The sequence below is a fragment of the Centropristis striata genome, chromosome 6 (genome assembly GCF_030273125.1).
Source record: "Centropristis striata isolate RG_2023a ecotype Rhode Island chromosome 6, C.striata_1.0, whole genome shotgun sequence".
Classification (NCBI taxonomy): domain Eukaryota; kingdom Metazoa; phylum Chordata; class Actinopteri; order Perciformes; family Serranidae; genus Centropristis; species Centropristis striata.
The window spans coordinates 32,631,898-32,650,749 of NC_081522.1; the positions used below are offsets into that span (position 1 = coordinate 32,631,898).

At 38.7% G+C, this 18,852-nt stretch overlaps 1 protein-coding gene across 1 annotated transcript in view; it reads left to right on the forward strand.

The window, feature by feature from the left end:
* The first annotated feature begins 4,703 nt into the window (after positions 1 to 4,703).
* The window catches only part of LOC131973831 (ankyrin repeat domain-containing protein SOWAHC), a 29,770-nt gene continuing 15,621 nt past the window's right edge, over positions 4,704 to 18,852 (forward strand). Inside the window, exons 1-3 of the mRNA XM_059335927.1 lie at positions 4,704 to 4,790; positions 16,493 to 16,537; positions 18,128 to 18,250. Coding sequence (XP_059191910.1) covers positions 4,716 to 4,790; positions 16,493 to 16,537; positions 18,128 to 18,250 — 243 coding nt within the window. The 5' untranslated portion in view covers positions 4,704 to 4,715. The remainder of the gene's footprint in view (positions 4,791 to 16,492; positions 16,538 to 18,127; positions 18,251 to 18,852) is intronic.

Sequence of the window (18,852 nt, forward strand, 5' to 3'; positions counted from 1 at the left end):
TCATGCATACAGTTATTTACCCCTCTCCCCTCAGTACGGGGGAACTAATATGAATGCAAATAGGATTAGGCTCCTGCATTAGTGTCTGATAAACAGTTTACAGGCCTGAGCGTTTGCTCGGCGCCGCACGGGGGAGCGAGGGGGTAGGGGGGGTTGGGGGTTTATCAGGGTTAACCCTCCATCTTCTGCTGCTGCGTTCACAGACACACACTGAATCCAGCTGATTACTGGAGGTCATCACACACACACACACACACACACACACACACACACACACACACACACAACGTCCCACTGTGGCGGAGCCGAGGTTCATTAATATCAGCTGAGACACAAAACAAACTTAATGAATCACAATAAATTATTATAATGATCTGTACTGATCCCGGGGGCTACAGGGTGGTTAGCACCTTTGCCTCACAGCAAGAGTGTCGTCGGTTCGACTCCTGCCTGCGGCTCTTCTGTGTGGAGTTTGCTTGTTCTCCCCGTGCCAGTGTGGTTACTCAGCTTCCTCCCAAAGTCCAAATTACCTGGGGCCGCTGGAGGCAGTATCAAAATGACCAAAAAAAGACACAAAATTACTAAAAAAAGACACAAAATGACCAAAAAAAGACACAAAATGACCAAAAAAGGAACAAATGACAGAAAAAAACTAAGTTACTTTAAAAAGAAACAAAATGACCAAAAAAGACACAGAATTACCAAAAAAGACACAAAATTAAAAAAAAAAGACACAAAATGACCCAAAAAAGACACAAAATGACCAAAAAAATACACAAAATTACTAAAAAAGACACAAATTATTTAAAAAAGACACAAAATTACCAAAGAAAAGTAATTAAAGGGACCTTCCACGCACAACACGGTAAAGTGCCATTCATATAAAACTCACATTAAACTTTCATATCAAGGCAGGGGCCACAAAATATCATCACGAGGGCCACAATTTGCCCGCGGGCCGCGAGTTTGAGACCCATGCTCTAAGGCTTAATTGGTGACTCTGCCCGTAGGAGTGAATGAGATCGTGTTTTATATTTATATATATGTATTTTGCCATGATTGTACTGTTTCCCAGTGTTTCCTAAAGGAGATAAGAAAGAAAGAATCTAACCATTTAGTGAATTCAAACAGTCCTTATCACGTCTGACACTGTTTGTGTCACACATGTTTCACTCTGTGAGAAAAAGGACGATTGGACTGCCGTCAGTGTTTGGCTTCTCTCGTTTGTTGGTGTCCCAGTGTTTCATCGTGTCAGATGAAGGTTATTTATTTGTGTTTATGAGTTTAACCTGCAGATCTGAGCTGCTGCGGAACATTTCCCTTCGTGAATAAGTCGAAGACAAACAGTGTGAGAGAGAAACACGTTTCAAATCAAATCATCCATTACAGAAATGTTCTCAAGTAAAATCCCACTCTTTCATTCTTCTTCGTTGGTGACACACGTCCTAATTGGCTCCATCACGGCTCTTCTTCTGCACGATTTAATGGCGCGTACTGCTGCACAGTGTGACAGTCAGCAGCACCAATTAGAGGCGCGGCGTGTCACGTTACAGAGCTGATGTCCTCTGAAGACAGACGAAGACACCTGACGTGTCCTCATCGTGCGTCCAGCAGGAAGACCTGCTCGTTAAACATCAAACACTCGTCACTGTGACGTTAATTAAAACCTAACACTGTGTGTTTTTATGTTTCTGAGCTGCTTCTCTCTCATTTTTACTGTAGAAACATGAAGTCGTCACCGCATGTAGATTAAAATTAAATCATTGCGTCTTCTCCTGCACTACTCCATTATTTATTTATGTATTAAATGTCTAATATTTCAGCCCTTTAAACAGATGAACACAACTTTCTGTGTAATGGGTCACTTTTATGTCTTTGTTATGCCATTAAAGAAGATCAAAACAGAGCAAAAGCATCAAAACACTAAAATACAGTGGTGGAATGTAACTAAGTACATTATTTACTTAAGTACTGTACTTTAGTAGAATTTTGAGGTACTTGTATTTTACTTGAGTATTTCCATTTTATGTAACTTTATACTTCTACTCCACTACATTTTGAGGCAACTATTGGACATTTACTCCACTACATTTAGCTGACAGCTTTAGCTACTATTCAGGTCGAGATTTAACATAAAAAACATGATACATTTAAAATGACTACACTCTTTTTTAAAATGAACCCCATAACAGTATATTAAGTAGTTAAAATGAACCCTGTCTTTACAAAATTAAAATGCTGCTTACATAAACGTATCATAATATTCATCCAATAATATATTTGGAATATATATAACAACCTGAGTGGGTTCATTCTGCATTAAGAGTACTTTTACTTTTGATACTTTAAGTACAATTTAATGCTGATACTTTTTATACTTTTACTTCAAGAAGTTTTGAATGCAGGACTTTTACTTGTAGTGGAGTAATTTCAACTGTAGTGCAGAAAGTTTTGCTCTTAAATTTATTTTATTTTATTTATTTTATATCAAAGACACAAAGTAACTTTATATCTCTAGTATCTACTACAAGTCACAAGAGTGTCTCTAGAATTAGCACACCCTTCACTGGAAAAAAAAAAATCACGTTTTAGTTCGTCTCTCTAAAGGCACCAAGTTGGTGTTGTTAGTCAGTAGGCGCTGCTGTGGAACCATTTTTCCCAGACGGGAATCGGTTCTTTGGCGGTGGAAAACCAAAGAACTGGTTCGCAATTGGGAACCAGTTCTGGTCGAAAAGGGGGTTAAGTGGACCTTGTCGTCCTCACTTCCTACGTTGCTGTCACACTCTTTTGCCTTGCTCCCATCATAAAACTTTGGTGTCTTGAGGCTCCTGTACAAACAACACACATGTTTTACAGAGGAAATGTATTTTCCAAAATGTAGGAATACTTTAAACACTATAGTTTCTTTCTGCTGCAGATAACAAGAAAATTAAGGGATAGGATACTGTGTGTGTGTGTGTGTGTGTGTGTGTGTGTGTGTGTGTGAACCTCATGACTCCAGTAAAACACACAACATGCTGAACAGTGTAAATGTGTAAACCTGCATGTGATGAATTAAAAGCCTTCTGTGAAGTCGTTATTATTTACAGTTACAGTGATGTAGAAATAATTAGCTGCAATCAGACGCAGAGCTGTGACGTGTGTGTGTGCATGTGTGTGTGTGTGTGTGTGTGTGTGTGCGTGTGTAAGCCGGAGTAATGAGCTCTCTGGGGACTCCCGTCCTGAACAGTTAGAGGACAGTCTCTGCCTCTCTGAGATGTTAAACTGCTGTTGATAATTGTAGTCAACGGGCCGACGGCGCCGTGTGAAGATGAACGCCACCTTCGGGGAGGCAGGCAGACGTTTAGTTGAGTTGTAAACAATCCTCTCATATGTTAATTCACCTCGGAGCCGTTTGAGAGACACGAGTGGAGATTGGAAGTGATGAGAGCTTTATGTTGTGTTCACTTCACACTGACTCTCACTCATACGGCGTGCTGTGTTCACTTTACGTCAGCTTCATCAGCAGCATGACGGACAGTCAGAGAACACATTCAGAAACTTTGCAGGATCTTTGGAGGTTCAATGAGCAAAACATCTAGAAGTGTGTTTTTATCCACGTAGAAAATAATTCACATTATCGATCCAAAACGCTTATTTTCGGATAATATCTCTACTAGGAGGACTTGTGTCTTCGAAAAATTCAATTTATAAGCAGACAAACAAGCCAAACTCTTCAAGATGACTCATTAAATCAAGTAGGGATTGGGTGTTTTGTTCTCAAAATATCAATTCTATATTCTATGAGCCGCGTTTCCATTAGGGTAAAGAGTGGCCGCTTGGAAAGTCTCAGGCCACGCCCTCTCAAATGTCTGCTCGTGTCTCCATTACAAAAAAAGGCCCCAGACGGATTTACGAGACTCCGGAGGTGACGTATGGTTTTCGATCATCGCGTGATCGCTTAGCGACAGTTTCGACAGCATGCACAACAACTGTGGCCGCCATTGCTAACTGTGCACAGCGTCCGCCGCTTATAGTAAACAAAAGGGCATGCTAACTGTACACAAAGTGTCCGCCGCTGATGATGTGAATTAGCCAGCATTGCTAGACTGTGCAACTTCCTCGGGGTGCCAGACTGCACTATGAAAGGGCAGAATATCACTTCGCCTTCACAGGATCACTATGAACGCCCTAAGGCAAAGAGCCAGCACAGATCTTTTCAGCAATAGGGACATTTGCGGGACCGCACAATGAAAGAGACTTACGTTTGTTGTAGCTTGTGAGTACTCGCTACATTGCCAGCTTTTAAAAATGTTGCGTGTTGTTTTGGCGTCGAGTACTACGTCACATCCCACTTAGCGTTCTATCCAATCAGCAACCAGGCTTTTTCAGGGGAGAAAAATGGCCGGTCAAACTGCTGCTAGAGCTGGCTCACGTTCAAATTAGGGCCGTTTCAGCAAGGGAGACCTGCCTCACTCCGGGTATTCGACTATAATGGAAATCCATGCGGCATTTAGTACTCTCTATCTGACGGACATCAGATACTGTTACTCAAACAAACAAACTCTTTGAGGCTCAGTTTGATGTTTTTTCATCGTGTGTTTCAGTCTCGACGGCCAGCAGCCCCAGCAAGACCAGCAGGGACTCCGGCAGAACCAGTACAGAGACCTGCAGACCTGGTGACGCCAGGGACCCCCACAGATCCCGGTCTGAGCTCCAGCAGTGAGGGAGGGGACATGGCCTGCTCGGACCTGCTGTCTCTGAGGAGCGACTCGATATCTCTGGCCAGCGAACCGACCGTCTCCAGGACAGTGAGTAAAAGACCAACATGTCCTCTTGTCAGTGGTGGAAAGTAACCAAGTACATTTACTCAAGTACTGTAATTTAGTACAATTTGGAGGTACTTGTACTTTACTTAAGTATCTCCATTTTATGTAACTTTTTACTTCTACTTCTCTACATTTTGAGGTAAATATTGTACTTTTTACTCCACTACATTTAGCTAACAGCTTTAGAAACCTTTCAGGCTGAGATTCAACATTATAACATGATCAATTTAAAGTGATTAGACTGTTTTTAAATAAACCACATAACAGTATGTTGAGTAGTTAAAATGAGCCCTATCTTGAGAAAAGCTGCTTACATAAATCCATCAATAATAATAATTTAATAATATATTTAGAATATATTAAACATTCTGACTTGGTCCATTCTGCATAACAAGTACTTTTACTTTTGATACTTTAAGTACATTTAGATGCTGATACCTTTGTACTTTTACTTCAGTTAGTTTTGAATGCAGGACTTACTTGTACCTGGAGTAAGGGATCTGTTTACTTCTTACACCGCTGTCACGTGTCCTCTCTTCTTCTGTGGTGTGTCTTTTAGTTTTAAGACGGAAAATCAGTTGTTTTATTAAACATCAATATTCAGAATATCAGACTATTACTGTGTTCACATGGATTCAGCAGATGTTAGGATACCACCGTTATCTCCTCTGTGTTCCTTCAGAATCAGTTTGGTCTGTGTTACTACCAGTGGTGGAAGAAGTATTCAGATCCCTTACTTCAGTAAAAGTACTAATACCACACTGTGAAATTACTCCACTACAAGTGAAAATCCTGCATTCAAAACTTACTGAAGAAAAAGTACAAAAGTATCAGCATCAAAATGTACTTAAGGTATCCAAAGTAAAAGTACTCGTTATGCAGAATGGAACCACTTAGACTGAAATATATATATATATTGTATTGAAGCATTTTAATTTCCTTGAGATAGGCTTAATTTAACTACTTAATATACTGTTATGAGCTTTAATAATAATAATAAAAAAACATCTTATCACTTTAAATCATGATTTTCATGTCAAAAGTAACTAAAGCTGTCCGCTAAAGAGTAGTGGAGTAAAAAGTTCAATATTTGCCACAAAATGTAATGAAGTAGAAGTACTTTACTTGAGTATTGACCATTTGATGCAACTTTATACAAGTACCTCAAAAGTGTACTTAAGTACAGTACTTGAGTAAATGTACTTAGTTACATTCCACCACTGGTTACTACATGGTCCAATGAAATAATAGCCAAGGTTTATTTGCTCTCTGTGTGTATTTGCTCTCTTTACAACTCCCACACGCATAACCATGAAACATACAAAAGAAAAACTACCATGTTCGCCACCTGGACCACATGTAGAACTGCCACTCTGAAGTTGCATGTTCTTCATCTGCAACCATGTTGTTCTGACCCACAATGCAACTGACCTGACCTCATATTTCAACCTCACATTTCCCACAATGCCCTCAACCAGACTGTGACCCTGTTACATTTTGCAGTAAAAACCTTACATATAGTCATGAAAAAAATATTAGACCACCCTTGTTATCTTTAATTTCTTGTTCATTTTAATTCCTGGTACAACTAAAGGTACATTTGTTTGGACATATGTAATGATAACAACAAAAATAGCTCATAAGAGTTTAATTTAAGAGCTGGTATCAAGACATTTCCCATGTTTTTTTGATAATGATTTTGGTTATTATCAAGAAATAAAAAATAGCTAGATATCAACTCTTAAATTAAACTCTTATGAGCTATTTTTGTTATCATTATATTTGGGCAATATATTTTCTTAACTAAACATTTTAAGTACCTTTAGACATATTTATCAACCTTTTTAAAACCATATCAATTGCATTTTTATTTACCTTTTTAGGACTTTATGAACTTAAATGATTATGAATTTATGTCCGTCTTTGAGACAGCTACAATCTGTGTTGAGTGACTCTTCATCATCAAGATTAAATCTGATAAATTCAATTGTAATATTTGATGTTGACAACTTGGCAGTTTAACCTGGGTACGTAATTTAGGCTACATAATAAAGGTTTTTATTTTAACCCAAAAATCTGATCTTTACTGAAACATTTCACAACATTGAATATTCACCTTTTACTGTCTGAATCATTTTAATAACAGCTGCTGACAGCCATTTAATGTGCCGATCACAGTCAATACAGGTGAGCTTCAGCTCAAACGCCACATTTAGTGTCGGAGAAGCTGTCAGGAATAACAGAAACTGTCATGAATCAGTGAAGCTGTCAGGTATAACAGAACCCCCCTATGAAAAGAAATAAAAGAAAAAACCTCCGAGATGAACCTCCTGAACTGAACAGTAGCGATCCTCGTCTCTTAACAAAACATTCATGTTGGTCCTCGGAGCAATCCAGTTCCATCATCAGCCTCTTTATGGAGGGGTCAGCAGGGGAATACAGAGCCTGGAGAATGAGCGGCGTAATCATAATTCCTTTGACCTCCGCTGACCCCGACAACGAGGGCCATGCTGCCGAACAGGCGACTCCTTTCAGAGCGCCGCCACAGCCAAAATGGCTTTTTCATTTCTCAAACAATCAGACGGCGGCGGTGTGAATAAGAGGGCAGATTACACAAACTGGAGGGTGCGGGGGTCTCTCTCCGTGGTTATCGTTCTCCGCTCTCATTATGTTTCCCCCACGACTCAAAGAATCCTTCAGAAAAACAGGACTGTTGGAAAAAAATCTCAATTAATATGTTAATGGGAGCGAGATTTCATTAGTTACATGAGCAGCTCAGAGCTCATCACACAGCTCTTGTTCTGTAAAATCACAGGCTGAAGTTAAACATCAACTTTACTACAGATCAGCTGGAAACAGACTCATGAATTCATCATAAATAGATGAAACATTAAAAGTCAAACAGATAAAACACAGTAACAGATTAAAGGATCTAAAAACATTTTAAAAGAAATGTTTATATATATATTATTTTGTGATTACATGACTTCTGTATTTTCCTTTTTTCGTGTTAATTTTTTTTTTTTTTTGAAAGGTGAGATTTTAAGTTTTAAAAAAAAATCTCACCTGCACTTGCTTATTTTTCCCTGTTTCTGGTCCTTGTTTTAATGTGTAAAAATAAAAATAATATTAAATAAATATCGACCTTAAATCATTCTAATCAAAAGGTCAGAGAGGAGCAGTCAAATTTTTTTAAACATTTTATTAAATGTTAACATATTGGTTTTGTCAACATGTTGATTCCCAAAAACACTCAATTATTTTTTTTAGCTGACTTGTTAGAGAGTAGGGCTGGGTGACAGTGAAACATTAAGATAGAAGACGGTATCATCTGCATATTGTTGGAGTCACGCAAACTGATCATATCAAACGGGCCCGAACCTGCTGCTGAAGGTTTAACTATCATTACAAATAAAAGAATATCTTTGATTTTATCAGTTATGATGTCTATTCTCTAGTTTAAGAGACTGTAAAGAGTTTGTGAATATGACTTTAGGTGAATCTTCTTACTTTGGGTTAATTTAAACTGGACTTTCAGTTGCACTCGTATAATACAAAATTAATACTTTGGCCCAACACAACTGCAGAGTGGTTGAAATGCCCCAAGGCTGCAGATCAGAAATAATAATGTTTTGTTGGAGTGTTCAAAGCATCAAATTAGATTAGATTATACTTTATTGATCCCACAACGGGGAAATTCACTTGTCAAAGCAACAAAAACAGAAGCAAAAGGTGTATAACATAACAGCTCAGTATCATTAGACACTTTTATAGTGCCGTTTCATGCCGCGACATTTACGGCTCTGTAACGTCTCACCTGCACTATGAAAGTGCCCGAAGCGGGATGCCGGGATCAAGTGATCCCACCAATTTTACACCCTCAGAGCTAGTCACAGAGGTGGAAAATTGGTGGGACTGTTCGAAGCGGGACCAACTATGAATCGGCCATCCCTGCAAGGCGGAATATTTGATGTCATGCGTGACGTCTAACACACACCTCCCACTTGGTCCGACAGTCACTGTTCAGCAGCAGTACAACAACTGTGGCCGCCGTCGCTAACTGTGCACAGCATCCACCGCTGATTGTAAACAAACCGGCATGCTAACTGTACACAAAGTATCCAGTGCTTATTGTAAACAAACTGGCATGCTAACTGTGCACAAAGTGTCCGCCGCTGATCGTAAACAAACTTTGCTTGTTGTAAACAAACTGAGGTCGTTAACTGAACACATGGTGCTGCAGCACATACATATTGTACTGCTACAGAGCTTACTGTGCAGCCTATTAGCACTGTGCTACTGTGCAGCACTACTGCAGCTCTGTTGCACGTCACTATTGTCTCCTCCCACCTCGTTCTGCGAGGCCGAGCTGCACTATGAATGGGCACGAATATTACACCTTCGCAGAATCACTATGAACGCCCTAAGGTGAAAAGTGGGCACAGATCTTTCTGGCAATATAGCGGGACATTTGCGGGACCGCACTATGAAACCTTTTATTAATAAATTAGTGGTTACTAATAATTCACAGATCTTCATCATGAAGCTAAAAGATCTTTTATAAAAGAGTGACATTAGATCCAGTGAGTAACAGCACACACACACACTTGAGCATTTAACAGGTAATATTAAGTGATAAAATTTCCTTTTTTTTTTCTCGAAATAAAAGTGTCAGCTTCATCACTCTGCAGTGGATGGATGGAGAGAAGAGGGATTAAGGAGTGAGGAGTTCCTCTCAGTAATAAAGCTTAGTCACGCGTCACTGAGGCTGTTTAATACATTTCTATCCGTCTCACCGGACTGTTTAGGAACATTTAATTTTCAGACACGCGTGCTGAGTCGTGACTGCAGGCGGCGGTAATTAAAGGGGAAGTCCCGCCCCCGTGGGTTTCTGCCTCATTGTCATATTAATAAATCATTTCTGGCTGCAGGAACTCTCTGTGGAAACCTATGCCTATAATTCACTAACTGGATATGAAACTGTAGGTATTTTGAAGTATAAATGAACTACATGCAACTTAAATTAAACTGTTCTGTTATAGATATTATGCAGTATTAATGAACTAAACAGAACATCAAATTTAACTGTAGTGTTATAGATATTCTGCAGTATTAAATCTGTAGTATTATATATATTTTTCAGTATTAATTAACTAAATACAACTTTAAGCAATACTGTAGTATTATAGATATTTCACAGTATTACTACAGCAGTAGTAGTACTTTAAAAGGTGCTTATTATATTTCTAACAGCATCATATTACTTCCAAATGTACCAGCTAATAATCAGCTCTGTTTATGATTCTTACAGCTCTTTTATAAAATGTAATATGTGATGTCATATTAAAGCATGTTTCTGTTTAATCAAGTTAAATAATGTGATTTAATTCAGCCACGTAATTAAAAGAGACAGAACATCTGTACAAATCTGATATTTTTATATTAAACAGAAACAGTTTTGTATATAATGTATAGAGCTTTTTTAAATGTCACCCCTCTGATATCTTAAATATGTAATTAATCCTCATTTCTTTCATGTTTCTTCTCTGTGAGTGTGAGCAAACCTCTGGGGATCAATATCTTTAATTGAATTCTTGACAAACGTCTTTTTGTCTCATTAATGTTGCTAATAACCTTCATCAGAGGAGTTGAAACGGATGAAACAAACACTTCCAGGATGTCTTTGATGGTTTTATTTCCTCTTTATGGGAAAAAAATATGAAGAAAACAACAACAAAGACACTCTGAAATTGATTTAACCAAGTGAAAATGTCAGAAGACAGACTTTGTGTCATTCACTGTTGTGTTTTCTTCTTCTCCTCGTCTCCTCTGTCCTCTGGCCCCCTCTCCAAGAATTTCGCCTCTTGCCGGTTTGACGGAGCGGCTTGTAAGTGCCACCAATTAGGGTCGGCAATTGGCACACAAAGGAGGCTGCTCCTAAACGGTGGTGAGAGGGGGGGCTGTCAGAGGATCTGTGGGGGAGGAGGGGGAGGAGGAGGCAGTGTTGTGACAGGATGAATAGACGGAGGAGTGGAAGTGGCGGCGGTAAGGCTTTTGTGATGCTAACAGACGAACACTTTGTTCTGGAGTTTGGGGGAAGAAACAGGAGCCCGTTCACATCTCCTCCACTCAGAACCAGCTGAGTTTATTTATCATCTGTTGCCTTTTTCTGCAGCCCCAGCTTCAGCAGGGAGGACCGGGGGGAGACACGATGAAGCTCAGACTAAAAAGGTTAAAAGCGGTTTCTCACCAGTAAAGAATACAGAAAATCATATGAATTTTCTGCATTTTGAATATATACACGGTGGCGTAGTGGTTAGCACTCTTGCTCACAGCAAGAGGGTCGTCGGTTCAACTCCGGCCTGCAGCTCTCCTGTGTGGAGTTTGCATGTTCTCCCCATGTCAGAATGGGTTCTCACCGGATACTGCGGTGAGTTACTTCCTCCCACAGTCCAAACACATGCACTTTAAATGGTGACTCTAAATTGCCTGTAGATGTGAATGAGAGCATGATTGTCTCTATCAGGGTTTTTCCACCAGAGGGGGATCCCAGCTGGTGCCCGGGCCAGTGCCCAATTGTTAACGGTTCTTTGGTTTTCCACTGCCAAAGAGCTGGCTCCTGGCCAGGAAAACAGGTTCCACAGCGGCACCAACTCTTTGCTGGTCTTGAACCGAGACTCGCTACGTCAGGGGCTGGGGGCGGGGTTATCGGACCAACAAGACCAACTTGGTGCCTTTGAGAGAGAGACCGACTAAAATGTGTATCATTCATTTATTTGATTTGTTTAACTGCAATGTGATTGATCTGGGCTAGCGCTAGCATGCTAAAGTTAGCGGCTTCTCATAGCGTGCTAACCATAGCTGGCGATTGCTAGCGAGGTAACGTTAGCCGGTGAACGCTAGCGTGCTAGCATTAGCTGGCTAACAAGACCAAGACCAACTCTGTGCCGTTGAGAGAGACCAACTAAAACGGGTATAATTAATTTATTTGATTTGTTTAACATCTGACGTTCAATGAATGTATTCAGTGTCCACAGTGATACAGATGAGCAGCACAGATGTGTTGTAGAGAAATGTAGTCTGCTGTTGTGAACCAGAAGTCCAGCAAACGACCAGCAATCAAACTCACTTGCAGCCTCTTACTCGGTCACTCTCTCCTTTTCTCTTCTTATTTTCCTCCATCAGCGTCCCCTTCTGTCATGTTGTTTGTAAAGGCTGCTGAACCCGTTTCTCTTGTCTGCTCACCCGGTTCTGAGTCAGACACGACACCAACCCTTTTACTGAGCAGCTTCCATTGGAATAAACATAGCCTCGTATTACGAGAGACATGCATGACACTGGCGCCTCTCCCCGTTAGCTAGTCCAAATCGCTACAGCTTTTGACAGAAAGCTAGCTCTGATCTCTGACCTGGAGGAATGTTGATGTCTGAGGGTGTCTGAAAAATATCCATGCCTGGTTTGCTTTGGGTAAATCTGACCCTGTGCATACGATTTGTACATTTTTTTAATCAAATGAGTTACATTTCACACATGTGTAGCTCACAACAGGAGTTGGTTCAGGAGCCATCACAGATGTGACATTTACCCATGATGCCACGGGCACTTACACACCCCGGTACCATCACAGATGCTGCTAACAGTCTGGATCCTTTTCCTCTTCAGCCCGGAGGACACATGTCCACGTTTCACAAAAAAACGGTAGAAATTTAGACTCATCAGACTACTTTGCGTCAATATGTCTCCTTGTCTCTGACTTTGTCTCCTCAACCCTGAATTTGTCTGTATTTGAAATGTGGGCTTCTCAGACCACAGCACATTTTTCCACTTTGTGTCAGTCCATCTCAGATGAGCCTGGCCTCCTCGTCCCTGATTCTAGTCTCTAAATATCTCTCCTAGTCTCTCACTTTGTCTGTATTTTAAATGTGGACAAGAACATTCATTTACTCTTTACTTACTCCTATTAAATCAAATTCACAGTTTATATATAGAGTTTATATTCACAAAAATCCATGAAGCCGATTAAGTATCGTCTTTGTACAATTTTAAGTTGAATGTCTGTCACAAAGGGTCAGCACATTATTGCATTGTGTTTTATTTATATGCGTCCCAAAACTGAAACCTTCAAATTTACTGCAGAAATTGAGCCTCATTCAACTTAACTAAAACTTGATTTTAGGACGACAAACACTTTGTGCTTGATTCATCTGGAATTCATAAACAGTAAAATGAGCAACAATCACATTTAAATATCCTCAGCATTTACATATATTATCATTTTAAAAATAAACATGTAAACACACAACGGGGCTTTTTAACTCTTTTTTTTTTTTTTTTTACCTTTAATTCACCTCGGCGCCATCATCTACAAAAACACCTCAGTGACTAATACTAACGAGCAGCTTCCTCCTCCTCCTCCTCTCTCTCCTGGGACTTTTCTTCTGTGGTGTCGGAGCTTCACACAGCCTGTGAATGTCCATCATAACACCAGGAGTTTCTCCTCACGTCGTCGTGCTGTGCAGGAGGAAGCAGCGCTGCTTCAAGCAGAGTTTCACCTGTTATTACCCATGATGCTCAGTGATCGCCTGTCGTGGAGCGATTTAACACAAAATAACAATCTTTAAATATCATTCTCATGACACTTTCAACCTAAATCATAAAATGCTTCTTTTATTATTAATAAATACTTTCAAATCTGCTTTCTGTTGAGTCAAATACAAGTATAGCCCTTTATAGGGAACTCATTGAAATGCTTGGAAATTTAAAATTTCAACGTAACCATTAAAGGTGTGAACCAGCAAAGGCCCCATGATACGATTTTATCCTTTTACTTAGTATTGCGATACAATATATTGCGATTTAACCGTTTAACTGCATTTTGTGTCCACAAAATTAAATTCAATCAAGAATTGTTTTGTCAAATAAGAGAAAATTCTCAGTCTATTCATCTCACTTCAGTCTTTTTATTTCTCCACAATGAGAGTCAAACCCACAGACTGACCAACAAAGTATTCAGTCAAACTGAACTGAACTGATATTAAACATGTATGGACAACAACAACTGCAGCATTTTATCAAACTTTCCTCAACTTTAAGCTTCACTGCTCTGAATTTTTTTTTTTTTAAATTAATCATAAAAAAGCCTAACTTTGCAGCGTTATTTTGACAAATTCCTGTGGTGCCTATAGATTCCTTAGATCTTCTAGCTTCATATGATACCAGTATATCCAGTATATTCCTTAAAGTGAAAAAACTGACGGATGCCAGAACGCTAAATATCGATACTTGGTGGCCATGAATCGATATATCGCCACGCAAAATATCGCGATACTATGCTGTAACAATTTTTCCCACCTCTACTAACCATGTTATCGGAGGATATAACAAGACTTTTACTTTTGTGACTTGTTTCATTTTTAAGTTACAAATCAAGGTCAATTGATTTATTATTATTACTATTATATGATACTGATTGGTCCGATGGCATGGTGTTATTATCTGTGATGTAGCCTGGTCTTCGCTGAGAAATCCATGTGGTTCTACGACCCCATTTTGGAGGATAAAGGGTTAATTCTCTGAACCACAACGAGCAGCTTTTACTTACTCTGTCCTTGTATTTCACTGCAGTATATACAATATATATATAAAATCTAAGTCCTGCAGCTCTATGGAATCAGCTAGAAGTGGGAGCAACTCAAACATGTCTTTTGTACAAAATAACACAGTTATAATGACATAAATCATAAAAAAGAAGAAAAAAAGTTGAAATGGAACTTATATATACAACACTTTTCTATGTGCCCACAAGTATCACAAATGTTGGAAAGAGATGTTTGCTCCACATATTCTACATATTGAACTTTTGCATGTTTCCAGCCTCTCCTGTCCTCTCCCCTCAGCTCTGTGTAAAGAGATTATCAGTCATTTGCCACATGACGATGCTGATCGTCTCAGCAAAATCAATCATGGCTTCACAGTGAATTTGAATTAATTTTTAATGTTTTTATCAGGATCTGGTTCAAGCAAACGCTTGAACACATTTTTGGACACAATCTAAATGACATGTAAAATAAAGTGATTTTAAGCTTCCTTTGCTCACTTTTCCTAATGGTAATTCCTGTTTTTACAGTTTCTTTCTACGATAAACAGTGTACCACCACAATAAGGCTCATCAATTGTTTTCATAAGTGTAAAATCCCCACATTCCTCACATGTACGTTACTGCTCTGTGGAGAGAAATCACACAAAGAGAACTGCTGCAGAACTGAGGAGAATAAAAGGAAGAAATGAGAGACACAATGGGCGAAAAAGGAAAGATGAAAGAGATTTATTGATGAAAGAATAAAGGAAATAATGGAGCGGCTCTCATTAATGCTCTGACAGCAGACAGTAAATAAAGATGTCAGGTGCAGAGATGAAAGCAGCCTTTGAGACTTGTAACCGTCTTTTTAGGGATTTAATGGATTTGTTAGATTTTCTCCTGTTATCGCTCCTTCAGGGAGGTTCACTCTGTGTCTGCAGCGTCTTATATAATCACTCTCTCTGCAAACAATTACACAACAACAGCTGAATTATCTCAAAGATCATTATAAATGCAAAAGTTCTCCTGTGTACACACACACACAGAGGAGAAAACTGTTACTACAGCTGATCTCATGTCAGTTTAGTTCATTAATATTTCCAGTTTCCACACAACAACAAAGATGAACAACAGATCGTTTGGGCCGGTATGAGAAGGAAAAGGTCATAATATCAGAAGGAAAAAGTTGTCTTAGAGAAAAAAATGTTATATTTGGCAAATGAAGTCAGAAAATTGCGAGCAAAAAAACCCCCACCCGATTTATCTCAAGAAATATTTAAGAATTGAGTAAAAATAATTTATAAAAATAAAATAAAAATATGAAAATATTTTATATTTTTTGGGGAGTTACATTGAAAAGAAAAGTTCATTTATTTAAATAAATTGCAATATTTGAAGACAAAAAGAATTTCAAGCAAAAAAACAAACAGCTTTATTTTACAATAAGAGTGTAGTATACTGAGTAAAAATATATGCAATATTAGAAAATAGAAAAAATATTTGGAGGAATAAAACAAGTATCTTAATGTTTTACATCAGTAAATGTTACTTTCAGTGGAAGAATGTAACTATGTACATTTACTCAAGTACTGTACTTAAGTACAATTTTGAGGTACTTGTACTTTACTTGAGTATTCCATTTTATGTAACTTAATGCTTCTACTCCACTACATTTAGCTGACAGATTTAGTTACTTTTCAGGTGGAGATTAAACATAAAAAACATGATCAATTTAGAGTGATTAGACTTTTTATTAAATTTAACCACATAACAGTATATTAAGTGGTTAAAATGAGCCATTTGCCATTTTGCCACTTTTAGTTTGATACTTTTGTACTTTTACTCCAGTAAGTTTTGAATGCAGGACTTTTACTTGTAGTGGAGTAATTTCACAGTGTGGTATTAGTACATTTACTTAATTAAGGCATCTGAATACTTCTTCCACCACTGGTTACTTTCCACCACTGGCAATGCATTTTACCTTCAGATAGTTTGAGTAAATAACTTTTATTGTTCTTCAACAGATTTTTTTAAAGTGAAATTGAAGCTGAAAGTATTAAGCGTAATCATTGATTATTAATATTCAGTTTGTTTGTTTGTTTTTCAGAGTGAAGAGGACGACAGCCGGAGCGTCGCCGCCTCCTCCGTCATGGTCAGTCACAAAATGTAATATCAATACATGAAACAATAAGAAAAGTATGTATAAAAACAGAAAATAGTTAATATTAAAAGGAATATTCATTAGTGTTCAAAATAACAGCAATCCAATGTGACTAACCAGATTAAGCCAGGTTTTTAGTATATTTTTTATTGCTACATGGCAAACAAGGTACCAGTAGGTGCAATTGGGCAATTAGTTGAAAGGGTGTGTTCAAAAATATAGCAGTGTCTGCAGTTGACTTTACAAACTTTAAACTCTTTTGTACAAGTTTTTTGTTTCTAGGATTTAGCAATCCTGTGAATCACTAAACTAATATTTAGTTGTATGACCACATTTTTTTTATAACTGCTTCACATCTGTGTGGCAGGGAGTCAACCAACTTGTGGCACCTTTCAGCTGTTATTCCACTCCAAGATTCTCTAACAACATTCCACAATTCATTGAACACACCCCTTTCAACTAATTGCCCAATTGCACAGCCTTAAGAGCGTGCATATCATGAATGCTGGGTCTTGTTGGTTTTCTGAGAATCTACTGCACCTACTGGTACCTTGTTTGCCATGTAGCAATAAAAATATATACTAAAAACCTGGATTAATCTGGTTAGTCACATTGGACTAGGGTTGTCACGATACTAAAATTTTCAACTCGATACCGATACTCAGGAAAATATTTTCGATACCATTTTCGATACCACAAAGATAAAAACAAAGACCCAAAATTTAACAGAAATATTTTTATCAACAAGTAAAATGCAACATGTAAAAATAAACAGAACAACCAGTTAAATATTTATAATAAAAAACAGCTGTGCAAAAAGAAACTGCAACTATGATAACAAGCTTCAGATACTCAATACCTTTGAAAATGAGTATCGTATCCGGATACGTTTTAGTATCAATACTTTTTTGAGTATAGATACTTTTGACAACCCTACATTGGACTGCTATTATTTTGAACACTACAACACAACTTTATAAAATCAAATACAAGAAGCTGTAAAAAATGATAAAAAAAAGACACATGTCCGGCCCTCTCTGTCCCTCTGCGTGTGTTGACAGTAGTTATGAGGACACACTCTGTCCCTCAGTGTGTGCTGTAGTTCTGAGGACACTCTCCGTCCCTCAGTGTGTGCTGACAGGCTGAAGGACAGCGTCCCTCTGTGTCTGTCCAGGCTGTGTAATTAACACTGAGGTGTCTCAGTGAACGGTGAGGACAGCCCTGCAGGACTCTGATTAAAGGACTGGGTGGTGCTTCACAGCACCCTGCAGGACAATAAACACCACTAATGGCATCAGGCCTCCTGCCCTGCAGCACAGAGGACAACGAGGACAGAGACGGACTGCGGAGGAAAATACCCACACATGATGGAGCGTTAGAGGAAGCTGATGTAGAAGACTTTTTAGAAATGTCCCCGTTGTGGGACTAATAAAGGAAATCTTATCTCGTAGAAGTATTTCTCTCTGCAGCTGAAAGAGACAAACTGTGGACATGATGTTGTTTAAATTATTACTTAAAGACAAACAAACTTTTGTGAATAAAAAGTCACCTGATGGACCCCTCCCCTCCTCCCTCTCTCAGTCCCTGTTCCACAGGGTCCAGCTGGATCCTGTGGAGAAGCTCTGGTTGAGGAGCTGCGCTGTGGGGAACGTGTCCACTCAACGCCAGCTGCTCACTCAGGAGCCCGGCCTCGTCTTCAAGAAGGTACGGCTCTCAAATCAGACACATCAGAGTTCAAGTATAACTTTAGATCTAAGTTAAAGTTAATTATTGTTATTTCACTTCATGACACCAGAGGTGAACTACTTTAGTTTTGTTCTGTCAGAGATTAAATAAAGGGAAATGAGGCTACAAAGGCAACAAGATCTACAACCTAAATGTTAGTACAGGATTTTCACTAGTACAGTATTTTCTAATAATAGCACATGCATCATTATACAGAAACTTAAGGTTCACTGTTGTGTAAAAAAGGCTGCAGTTTGGTTGAATTTAGGCTACAAAACCTACAGAGACAGTTTAAACAGTAAATAAATGATGTTAATGCTGGAAGTGAAGTTTTTATGTATGTAGTTACGAGGACGACGGGACTATATGGGAAGGGACATAGTTCAGTAAAAATGTGATGCAGGAAGTCAAGTGATGTTTGAATCACATGGTTTACTCTTGTTTTCACAACGCTGTTCTCCTGGGTGAAAGTCTTGCGTTTGTTTGACCATCTCCCCTCCCTCCCACTCTCACTGACACTTTTATGCTTTAAATTCCACCTCACCGTTAATTATAATTACTATGGCCACTAGAGGACGCCA